Source organism: Vigna umbellata, chromosome 11 (genome assembly GCF_029865625.1).
Source record: "Vigna umbellata cultivar VRB3 chromosome 11, Vumbellata_1.0, whole genome shotgun sequence".
Taxonomy (NCBI): domain Eukaryota; kingdom Viridiplantae; phylum Streptophyta; class Magnoliopsida; order Fabales; family Fabaceae; genus Vigna; species Vigna umbellata.
This window is the reverse complement of record NC_142175.1, coordinates 32,951,661-32,964,262: the sequence shown is the minus strand read 5'-3', so window position 1 is coordinate 32,964,262 and position 12,602 is coordinate 32,951,661. Positions and strand designations below refer to the sequence as shown.

Below are 12,602 nucleotides of genomic sequence, written 5' to 3'. Positions count from 1 at the left end.
AATCTAACAATACAGTTGTTTTATTAATTGTGATGAACTCTAGCACTGTGAGGGTGTCAGTGATGGGATTTATGGGTTGCAGGCATTAATGGAAACCATCTGACCTCAGCTAAAGTTATTCTTACATTGACATCTATGGCATCTCCGGTACACCAATGAGAATATAACTTACTATAAAATAAATACTCATTTATTAAATCTATACCTAGTATTAAGGCCTTCTATCTGTGTAAATAAATAAATTATTGGATCCATAAAAAGATAAATTTGATAAAATTCCATACAACTGAAAGGTTTCCAACTAAAACTTATTTTGTGGTTTTAAGACGTAGGAAGTATGAAGTAATTGTGTGAGGTGAACAGAAACAAAACCATGCTAAACTATATTCATTCTCAATCTGGTGATGAATTTACAAATGTATACTGTTTCTCCACCCTCTTTAAGTGGGAAAAATGACAAGCAGATGAAAGGAAACACAATATTGACAGCTTAAAAAGAGAGAAAAGATGGGGAGAAGTTACTGAAAGGTTAAAGCCCTAAAACTAGCACGTCAAAAAATACTCCAGAGAAGAGATGATTTTTAGTATCTTTCTCTTGAAGTAACATCGTTGAGAAAGAAATGGGAGGAGGGAAAAAACCAAAACAATTATGGAAAAAAAGAAGGAAGATCGTGGACCCTTACAATAGATAACAACCCTATGTATGATCAGCTTTAAAAGAAATTAACTTATTGGCTTTGCGAGTCAGATGTAAATAAGAGTCTATTGATGAAGGGTGAGATAGCTGCAAGCAATGCCTTCGGACACTCTTCATGGGGTAAATGGCCACATCCAGATACGGCAACCAATCTCTGCACGTATAATGGTAAGAAAAGCATTAGAAATTTTAATCATGTGCGATAAAATGGAGAGTAGGAAATTCGTGGAACGGAATTGATTACAAGTACCAACCCTAGTTTTCTTGCTGTCCATTTTATACTTCTGATTTTCACCCTTATTACACAGAGTATTCACAAGTTTTGCAGAAAATTTATAACAAGATGGTATACTTACAGAATTTACAAGTTTTGAGGCCATAGCTTGACATGATTTCAAAGAAACAAGGGAATCCTCAGAACCTGCAATGACTAACACTGGAATGTCTCCTACAGCTTGTAATAATGATTCTGCATTTTTAGTTGAAAGGATGGTTTCGGATGACAATTTACCAATCTCATGAAGTGCCTCGTCCCATCCTTCTACAAACAGTGGAGCCTAAACAAAAAACAAAAAAGTTACATATAAGACTAGTTAATACGTTTCTGAATCTAGAAAAAATGCTCATAGAAAAATATAAAGAAGCACAGGAAAAAAGGATAATGCCAACAAGTTGCAGACTATATTGGAATATCATGTTAACGATGCTCAATAGAAATTGATTCCAAAATATTCAATAATGCTCCCTCAGAAAAAATGAAAAAGGTATTCAACATAAGCATAAAACTAAAATCATTATACAAATTTGTGATAGCTCGTTAATATTTATACAGCATTCGTTTCATAGAGTTTATTTCAATTCACGAATTGAAGCTCAAAATACTGAGCAGTTCTTATTTATATCATGCAAATAAAGCTTATGGGATACAGGCATACCTTGTAAAGGGTCAAAACTTCTTGTGTCATTTTGGTAGGATCATACCAAGCACGCCGATTCACCACTTGAGTGATTTCTGTTCTTAGTAGAGGGCGAACCAAATGCTTCTTTCCAAGTGAGGTATGCAGAAGAATTCTTGCAAAGGATGGAACCACTTCCCTGGACAAGCTGACATTTAGCAATACAACCCCTTTCACATCAACCTGAATGGACACAAAACAGATCAAACCTCAAAAAGACAGTGAAATGCGAATTATGCACATCAATTATTGCAAATCGACAATGGTTAATTAAAACATGTATTGACGAAGACTCAATATGTATGTGATTGCACATACCATTAGAAAAATATAAAGATGGAGCTACCAAAAAAGCACATCATATTGTTGCTGAATTTACAAACCCACATAGCGATTTACATTTACACAAACCCTAAGCATCATACTCTGGCCATTCGAAATCACTAAGTTAGGTACTTGCAAAAATCAAGGAAGAAGAAAAACACACATTGAAATAATTCAGTGATGATTTATTTTTTTGTGCAGTCATAAGGGCCAGCAATCCTCCATCATCATGCCCGATTAACACCACTGAAGAAAATCCAATCTCCGAACAGAATGATAAAAGCAGGTCAACCTGAAAATATCAAATATTCAGTTACAGATGGAACATGAATTAAAAAAATGAAAACTAGCAATGGTTACAGAGAAGTTATGGTAGTGAATATAAATTCCAAGCGGAAAAGGGCAACCTAAATTAACAGCTACGCAACTTTCGATTTGGCCTTGGAAATAAGAAATTGACTCCACATAGGAATGGGTAGCCTTTGGATATAACCCCATATACACAACATGCATTTCATGTTTAATATAATCAAAACAAGGAACAAGAAAATAACAATATTTTTTAAGACAATTTGCATAGATGGCAAATATTAATCACCTGAGTTTCAAGCTTATAAGGATTAGGCAACTCTTTTTCCTCCCAGTCCTCCCTGCGAGGCCTTGAACTTAATCCCCAACCAGGCCTATCGAATGCAGCAACTGAGCAATTACTCTGCCGAGCTAAAGATCCCATCACATGCCTCCAAGAGAAGACTCCTCCACCAAACCCATGAATTAAAACAAGACCTAATTGGCCAACATTCTTTGCATTTTTGTCCAGAGATTGAAAATCTAATTTATTAGTTTCATCTTCACAAATACCATCCAGGTGAAAAACGGGGACCTCTTCAGAAATAATAGAAGTTATAGGACCATCCAATAGAGGAACATGTAGGGATGGGCCATGGAATTGATTGCTATAGCTCCTGTACAATTGTGGCTGGACATTTGGAGATGTACTTATAAAATGTTTATTAGGTTTTGCCAACCCAGCAGCCATTGCTGAAGTAATGCGGCTAGAATTTGACTCAACACAGGACATTGAAGACAACGAATGTGGAAGTGAACCAGGCAAGCTTAGCTTGTAATGCAGTGTAAGTCCTTGGCATGTAATGAATAAGCTGTCAGAGTTTGCAAGTAATCTGACAAGCAGTTCTTCATCACGAGCAGTCCCAAAAGGTCTTCGCCTTGTTTCATAGTCACTTTTGGGGGTTCTCCCAACAGAAGGAGTGGGAGATCGTGGGACCTTTGGATAGCCAGAGAAAACATTTTTGCACGATAGAACCTGTTTGATTAAACAGAGAGAAATTAGAGCAAAAGCATGCGCACAAACAAAGTAAAATAAAATTGAAAAGTCAGTAATGTAAGTCATGTTGATTCAATGATTTTTTTTTTTTTGGACAAGACAAGCCTTTATGTAAATACCACAGGTGATTTTGGTCTTATTTATAGTGAAAATGGATTTTCAAATCGGATTCAATAAAGGTCAGCACAAAAAACAGACGTAAGTTATCAAGATGAATCTCCCCTTTTGGTAGAAAAACAAAATAAAAAGCATATATGGAACTATAACTAAGTTCACAAATTTTCTCTGAAGAAGACTTTTAGTATCGCAATTGTTTGATTCAAAATAAGTTAAAGACAAAGAAATAACACATGCACTAGCCTATGAAATTAAAGAAACAAAATAATAGAAAGGTATTTTAAGCTTACAGCTTCAGGGTCAACTCGATGAAACAAGAGCTTTCTGCGTGCTCTGCAGCTGGTTCTATAAGCAACCACAGTATGGCCAAGGGCAAACACGACTGATGAAAGAAACAAGACAGGCATTCCCCATGGCTTCTTCAAATGAAGTCTCTGCTTCCTGAAGGAAGCTGAAGCCTCCGCTTCGATATGTGAATTTACAGTGAAAACACAAGCTTTGACCGAAAGGAGAACAATTGACAGAAAGGAGCACAGAGTCACAGTTCCAAGGTAAGGACCGTGTGAGAGAGCAGGAGCATCACAAACGGAATAAACACCTGCAAAATCATAAACCCAACATGAGAACTGCACTACCCAGCATGCACAAATTATATAACCCCATCATATAGGCACTCAAAAATTATAGAGAAACTTTATCCAAAAGGGAGAAAAAAAAAACGTAACCGCGGAATTTCCGACAAATAAAATTGAAGGAGAGCAACTGAACATAATAGTTCAAGTTAATAAAACTAATAAAATTTGAATTAGAACAATATAAACTATATGATTATTTAGAACAATTAATGCCTTGAAGACAAAAGTGTTGCATTGTAATAATTAATATTAATATTCCACAAGTTAGAACACGCGTACAGAGAATGATAAGCGATCTTATGACCGAAACGAGCGGAATGTCCATCAAGGAACTGTTGAAAGCATAACGGTGAAAATGCTCCTTGAAGCTGAAACACTTGACACATGTGAAGTTCGATATCAAAAAGCACGGCACCAGAACGTCAACCACCGCCACAACCACCGGCAGCGACGTAACCGCCAAGGACGCCACCAATGCCACCACGAAGAAAACCGTCCGAACGCACCGCCGAAGCTTCTCGAAGAAGCATTGCCCTCCCTTCGCCATTTCCGCCGGAGAAACACCCAGCCCGTAACGGCCGTAACGACCTCTCCTCCCGGTTAGTTACGATCGTCCAAACAGATTCGTCAGTGAGTCAGTCAGTCAGTTAGAAAGAAAATAACATTAAGATCTAGCGCATGCGGCTCCCTATCTAACGCGAACAACACCACGCTCTCCGCCGGCGCCGGAGCCATTTCCGGCGGCGGGGAAATCGAGGAGAAGAAGTTCAACGTCGCCGGAAATGTTTCCCGACGGAAAATAAGGCGGAGAAGAACGCCATTGACAACGGAGGCTGATGGCTAGGGTTCCGTGCGAACAACGCCCTCTCCGATTTTTCTCCGAACGGTTTCAATGCTCTCCTTTCTCTTCCTTCCTATCTTGTTTTCTCTTCAGTTTCTCTTTCCTCTCTCTCTTCTGCTTTTCTCTTAGCTCTGTTTATTATTATTTTTAAAATTTATTTATTCATGCTTGTCTTTTCGTTATTTCTGCAATATTTAAAATGTAAGCATGAATTTTATGAAATTAAAAAATGGGAATATAAATTGATTTTGGGATAACCGTTTGCATTTGGTGGGTGACCAAGAGTCACTACTAGATACTGGCAGTGTTGCCAGATCACAAATCCTTCCTTAAATTAATAATAATTAGTTAAATTAATAAGAATTAGAATAACTTTTTATTTTAAAAAATATAATATAATAATTTGAAAAAATCCACGTAAGATTTTTCTTTGGTAACTTGAAATGTATTTTTAGAAAGGATTTTGGCATGACGATGATGATGAAGGATTTGAAGCATTGATTATGTGTAGTGATGAATAGGGGCGGCGTAACGGTTAGGGTGCAGAATTATTTGGTGCGCACAGAGACAGAGTAAAGAGTTCTCTGTTCATGTTTGGGTTTGTGTTGCGGTTTGGTCGGACCGAGAATTCAAACACTTTGGTCCGGTCACTATCTCCACCGAGGCCCCACGCACCACACCTTGTTCCTTTCTTTGCTAACTGCCACCTGTCAAAATCATTTTTCCATTTATTCTTTCTTTATTTCCTTTTTTATCTTAAAAGCAAAGCCATAATTATATACTTTTTCATTTTTCTAAATTTCCTACTTTTTCTTCTTCTCAAAGCATGTGTTTTTTCTTTTTCACGTTAATCAGATATCCAAAAAAATAAATAAGTAAATAATAGTATAAAATTGACACGACTTCTTCACAGTAAAATCATATCAAATTTACAAGACTTGTCAATTTTTGTAACTTTTTTAAAATTTGCTCCATTTTTGTAATTTAAAGGAAAATTGCACATTTTTTTAATGTTTTTTTTCTCCTTGAGTCCCTCCACTAACCTGCCTGCCCTTTAATGTTGGCACTTATGATAGATGGGAAATAAGTATTGAAAAATGATGTGAGAGTAGCATTAGTATGAAGGTTGAGAAAGGCACATCACGTTCACATAGATAGACATAGGGTGTAGCAAGTACCAAGATATGCAGTACAACCTAGTCTGGCAATGGGGACATTCAATAAAGGTTTTTTTTCCTTCACCGATAATTAGTTTTAGGTCCATTTACGGAAATAGAACAGAACGGGGCTGTTGCTTTCCCATTTTGGTTGCCCAAAAAAACGTCACGGGTGATTCTTCTTCTTACACTGCTATCTTCCCCCATGTGCTTTCTGATGTTTCACAACACTGCCATCTCCAAAGATTTCACCCCTTTTTTCCACAAACACTGTTCCAGACAGAACGGATTCTCTAACTGTTTTAAATGTCAATGTGACACACAGGAAGCAAATCAAAAGCTGGGATGAGAGTGACATTTTTAATTGTTTCCATTCTATTTAACTCTTAAATAATACATTCCTACCACTAAATAATTACTGTCACTTTTGCAGAATGCATTTATATGATTTCGGTAAAAAAAATTAAGTATATCATTCGATTAAGAAGACTATCTAAACATGGGGTCGGCGTTAACTCCTTACTCGAGTTCTTCAAATTTTTGGTCTACAATCTTTCTAAAAAGAATCTAATGTCAAAGTTAGTGTTTCTCCAAATATATTAATAATAGATGTATGGTGAAAAAATAAATAACTATATTAATATTAAATCTATTTCGTGATAGGTTTTTATTAGTGTTAATCTAATTATAATCCAGACTTGACTTAGGGTTTAAATATTCTTGATAGTTAATCTTATCTGTGGTTCAACCATTCGGTTTGCCAGTCGTGCATTGTAAAATTGTTTACTGCTCGATCTGGGATTAATCAGATAGTCATATGTACACACTTTTTAATTTTGAATCAAATTTTCAACTAACACAATTAATTCAAAAGTTACTCATCGGGAAAAGCAAATCAATATATTATCCTGAAAAAAATGAACGTTTACTTTCTTGCATGGTGAAAAAACCAAATCTTTAGTGATGTGTTGGAACTCTAAACATGTTGTACAAATTCACATATCGCCCTTGTCTGTTTTTTATACCTTGTTTGTTCACACGAAGATCCAATGAGTAATGACATACAGTTTTTCGGTTGAAACAAGCAACGACTGAAGAATCTCTTTTCTCCTTTTTCCTATGTGCTCACACAGTAGTTATAAGATGGCAGAATCTCGAGTCACCCTTTTTCTGCTGTGTACTAAAGCCAATGAAAGACTGGTAATTTTGGCCAATTTACCACAATGGAAACAAAATCCGTGACAGATATGAATTCAACCTTGAAATTTTCATTATAAGTTAATTGAATTATGGAGTGATGTATATGAAGTGGAGTCACTTCAGCTATTATGGAGTAAACTTTATCTCAAGCATGCTGCAGTTTGCAGATAAGGAGTGCCATATTCTGAATGGCGTTTCATTTTTTTATTATTGTTCTGATTTGTCGCTTATTATGTTTTCTTCTTACATTATTGGAGATTAATGATACGTACTTGGATTCTCTTCTGTCATTGATTGTTTTCTGTATAGGCCACATTGGACTTTTTCACTGTCAAGATAAAAAATGAACGGTGTTAGCCAATTGGACACTAAAATCCACCATTCCTCTTAATCACACATGACTAAAGTGTAATCAGTGGTCACCTTTTAAAAAGTTGATTCCAAATATTGTTTATACCGTAACCAATGCAAATTACAAACTTTCAATTTTACTTAAACAATACGTCATAATCAGTATCAGTATTTCACAATTATGAAGTCACAGTTTCTTAATCATCCAACAGGTAAAAATATAGAATTTCAAAAAATGACACTATCAACTGGTGTATTTCTTTTCCTCCTCCACTCTCGGATTTTCATTGAAATCTTAGGCATATAAATAAGTTATGTATACATATATAATCTAATGATATCGGATATATAGTGATTGTTGATCTGTACTCATCTCTCTTTTAAACGTGGACAACCAAAGTGAGCTGTTTGATATTTATTTCTAAACTTCAATAGTTCCTGTCATTTATCAACAAAAAATGATTACCTATAACAACTCATTATTAGTATTGTACCGTAGTAACATATCTTATGGATTCCCTTAATACATATATACACAAAACATTCATGTTTTTCCAATTCTGGAATCTGGGCACCCAATAGAATTTTCCATCGATGCACGGTGGTGAAAACACAAGAGAACAACTTGTCTGTTTTTCTTCATACAGAAACAATGATATAACCTTAAACTTTTGCATTTCATATTAACTAATGTCTGTGAGGTATTTTATCAAACATGTAGAAGTCTAGAATGAAGGTAAGTTGTACCTGGAGTACTTTTTCTTGTGTGGTCCATTAATTTGGTTCAGCTTTGCAACCATCAACTGCTATGAAATATCCTCCACCAGAGCAGTTCCCCAAGGCACATCTACCTCTTTGGACTGTTGCATTTTGGACTGAGTGTAATGTTCAAATATTCTTCCTAATACACATTCAATAAATAATGTAATTCCAAAACAAGTCCAGCTTTTTCTTGTGCATAGAATACAACAATAATAATGACTGATGCAACTAACTTTCTGGATTGTGTTTGTCACAATACTAAGATTGTTTAAGCTTACAAGAATGGAGCATAAATCAATGGCACTGTGGAATATAAAGATGAATTCCAAAATTAACTCTTCCAGAAATTCTACACCACCCCACCTAGTTCTACAAGAAAGTCCAAAGCCTAGAGAACCTATCATCCGGGTTGAAAAATGGGAATTCTGAAAGATGAACATTTTTCTTTTGTTCCCAATTTTCTACCCTCTATTATTCATGCATCATTTGTTCAGTAAAAAACCGACTAGGGACAGAAAAACCAGAAGAGTTTGTGTAATTTCAGAAAATCTATAAATTGACTACTATAATTTAGAATATATTAATTAATTTCCGTGATTATTAAATTTAAGAGTAAATATGTTTTTCGAACTTTAATTTTTATTAAAAAACATGTATGAATTTAATTATTTTAACCCAATTTTATTAAATTTGTTTAACGTTTCAAACATAATTTATAATAACATTTGAGTTAGTTACTTTTAATAAACTTTTTTCTTTAATGTTAGTTGAATAACAAACTTAAAACTTTAAATTAAAATTAACAAAATTTTGTTAAAATAACTAAATTCACACTATTATAAAAATGAGAGATTAAATTAGTCTAAAGTTTGGAAAAGAAACTAATTTTAATTTTACCAAAAACATATTTAACCCTTAAATTTAAGTTTATTTAAATATTATATATGCGTATTTGATTAATTTAAATAATAGTTAACTTTTTATTTTATTATAAATTAAATAAATAAAATATTGTTTAAATATGTTCAAATAGTTTTCTTTGGGGTGATAAACCAACAAAATCATCATTAATTTAACCATTTCATTAATGTATAAATCTAACAATGCAATGAACTATTTGTGGAGTGAGCTCACGGCTTATGAGGCCCAATATATGCTTGTGGCTTTGGGCCCGTGTCTCTGATGGGCTGATAGACATGACAATAATGAGTTTGATAGGATTATGAATAGTTTAATTAAGTTTTAAATTTCTTTTAGAGTATTTTGAATTAAATTTTATTTTACGTCTAATATTAAAATTTTTATATTTTTAATTAAATATTTGTTTTTTTTTGTAAGTTAGCTGACCTGATTCTGCCATCTTTCTGCTATATTAAGAAATGTAAAATTTTGTATTAATATTAAAATAATATTGTGGTAAAACTATAAGAGACTTTTATTATTTATATTAAAAATATATTAAGAGAATTAAAAATATTATAACATGTCCCCTAATTAATAATAATAATATTAATTTAATTAAAAATATATTATCTGCTTTAAAATATATTTTTTCTTAAAAAAATATTTTTAAAATAAGAAAAAAATATTTAAATTGTACTTATTCTCAATTCTTATATTATTGAGTGTAATAGAAATATAAAACTTCATTTAATTCAATTTAAATTAAGTTCAATTATTGAGTGTGATAGAAATATAAAGTTTCATTTAATTAAATTTAAATTAATAATTAAACTTACACAATAATTTAAATTAACTATTAAACTTACACAAAGAGTGAGATGTCATATTGGACTGATATTCACCGTCCAAAATGGGCCCATTTTCCACCGACTTGGGCTGCGTTGAAAGAATATTTGTGGGCATCTACCACATTCCATAAAAAATCTCGACCAATCTTTTTCGAATATGTTTTTCCAAATTAAAAAAATTACATTTATCAATATCAATTTGAAAAACTATATAACCTAAACAAATCAAGCTTAATATTTTTTTTATTCCATCTCGCTATTTTAAATTTCTAACATTTTTTAAAAATATGAATAAATATGATTTCATATGTAAAATTAATATTTATAAAGCTAGGGCACGGGTCTATTATTCGTAATTCAGGTGACGTGTCATTTCTTTCATTTCAGATTACTATTTCACACTATTTTATTTTATTTTATTTATAAATTATGAATTACGGATCAACCTCACTTCCTTTTTACCAGTGAGACTAGGTTACAAATATTAATAATAAAAATTAACAATTTAAAAAATTATAGAATATATAAAGTTAAAAGGTACGGAAAAGAATATGAGTGGCAGTGGGCCATTTGAATAGTGGGTCAGTCCCACATGTGATTTGGACTTTGTTTTTTATTTGGACAAAAAGCCCAACTTGTGTTAAAAATTTGTGTTTTTTTGTATTTTTTTATTATTATAATGGGTATTTTAGGAAATATGGATTTCAAAATAAAAACGATGAACTTTTATGGGATATTTTGGAGCATAATTATTTTTATACGAAGGATATCCATTTCAAATTGAAAGGGTGAAATTATTTTATAGAATGAAAAAATAAATAGTGAATCTGGTGCTTCTTAAAGCTACACATATAACAAAAGGATAGTGATACAACATTTTTTTTGATAATATTTTAATATAATCTACGTGTCATTATGTGATTGGTCCATATTGATGTTTATGATTATTATTATTGATTGTGGAGTAATTTTAGACCAATCACAGAATGACACGTAGATAATGTTAAAATGTTCTCACAAGAATGTTGTCAAATTATCATCATCCATAACAAAAACGCCTTCAAATGGTCACTTTGATAAATATCCTATTCAAATTCGAGATAAGAAACTCTTATTTTCATAATTATCATAATATCTTAGTAAAAATACTTAGAAAATTTTCTATTAATTTTTTTATAATTTATTCATACATTAACAAAATTTTAATAGGAGAAATCAAATTAAAAATATAAAAAAGCAACTTAGAAATCACTAACAATCATTAATCGTAATTTTATTTATTTTTCTTTTTTTATTACTGAAATTGTTTTGATGCTTTTAACTTTGTTTGATTTTGGGAGTTATTTTAGTAATTTAAAAAAAGTATAACCGCAAAACTAACCTAATTATACTAAACTATAACTAATTATATCATAATAAACATTATTTTGAATAATGATTGAATTGTATTGTTTCATGCCTTAGTTAAAATTAACTTGTAAACTAAATTTTTCCTTTTATTTATTTATTTTTTACTACCTTTTCAAATACTTAATATATAAGTTAAATGAGATTTAAAATTATACAACTTAGAATATATATATATATATATATATATATATATATATATATATATATATATATATATTAAATTTTATTCCCTTTTTACATTACATTTTCACATTTTTTTTTTTTGCTTTCAACTCCAATGTACTAATATACTAATTCATTTCAATTCAATCCAATTTCATATTTAACTATCCAAACTTATATTATTTACCATCGCACACCATACACTAAAGTGAAATATTTTTCTAACAATTTTTTTTTATAATTTCTTTATAACAGCTTACGTGATAATTTATGATTAATCCATTTCATTTCAAATATACGTAACACACAATTTATTATCAAAAAATTATTAAAAAAAGTTATTAACATATAATAGTTCTATACTAACTATGATAAGTTTTAATTAGATTCAAAAATATATTAATTCACCAACACTAGTCTTAATCCTTGCAGGTTAAATTATACATAATAGTATTATTAATACTGTCTGGGTAATTTAAATTGTTTAAAATGTAAATTTTTAGTAAGTAATTATTGTCAAATAAGTCTATATTAATGATTTAATAGTATTTTTTTTGTCATTGATTTTTTTTTAAAAAAAAACATCTTCCATTATATCAACATTAATATCGTTTAAGTTTAGAAGACCATGTTCTAGTATAGGCTAATACAATCATTCATTATTTTTGTATTTTTATTGTTCAAATTTAAAAATAAAAGGAAAAACACTATGTTAACGTTGATATAATGGATTTTTTTTTAAATATATAGAGACTAGATTAAACAAAATATAAATAAATATTTATAAATATAGAAACAAAAATACTATCAAATTATATATTAATTTAATACTAAAAATTAGTTATATATATTTTTTTCATACATGATGATTTTTCATACAAGATTAAATGATTT

At 31.2% G+C, this 12,602-nt stretch overlaps 1 protein-coding gene and 1 long non-coding RNA gene across 2 annotated transcripts; both read right to left on the bottom strand.

The window, feature by feature from the left end:
* Window positions 1-362: 362 nt before the first annotated feature.
* LOC124835593 (uncharacterized) lies at window positions 363-5,063 on the bottom strand. The gene is made up of 7 exons (XM_047310558.2): window positions 4,354-5,063; window positions 3,730-4,037; window positions 2,576-3,301; window positions 2,141-2,269; window positions 1,633-1,836; window positions 1,054-1,254; window positions 363-851 (listed from the first exon to the last, which is right to left on the bottom strand). The coding sequence occupies exons 1-7, from the start codon at window positions 4,619-4,621 to the stop codon at window positions 729-731; spliced, it is 1,959 nt and encodes a 652-aa protein (XP_047166514.1). The 5' UTR covers window positions 4,622-5,063; the 3' UTR covers window positions 363-728.
* Window positions 5,064-7,454: 2,391 nt separating this feature from the next.
* Window positions 7,455-8,871, bottom strand: LOC148191547 (uncharacterized). The gene is made up of 2 exons (XR_015782804.1): window positions 8,371-8,871; window positions 7,455-7,600 (listed from the first exon to the last, which is right to left on the bottom strand). It is a non-coding gene; the product is annotated as an uncharacterized LOC148191547 (long non-coding RNA).
* Between the last annotated feature and the right edge of the window lie 3,731 nt (window positions 8,872-12,602).

Coding starts and splice junctions, on each gene's coding strand:
- LOC124835593 (XM_047310558.2), bottom strand. CDS start 4,621: ATGGCGAAGGGAGGGCAATGCTTCTTCGAGAAGCTTCGGCGGTGCGTT. Junction 2,270..2,575: donor CTTATAAGCTTGAAACTCAG/GTGATTAATATT, acceptor TGATATTTTCAG/GTTGACCTGCTTTTATCATT. Junction 852..1,053: donor CCTCAAAACTTGTAAATTCT/GTAAGTATACCA, acceptor TTATACGTGCAG/AGATTGGTTGCCGTATCTGG.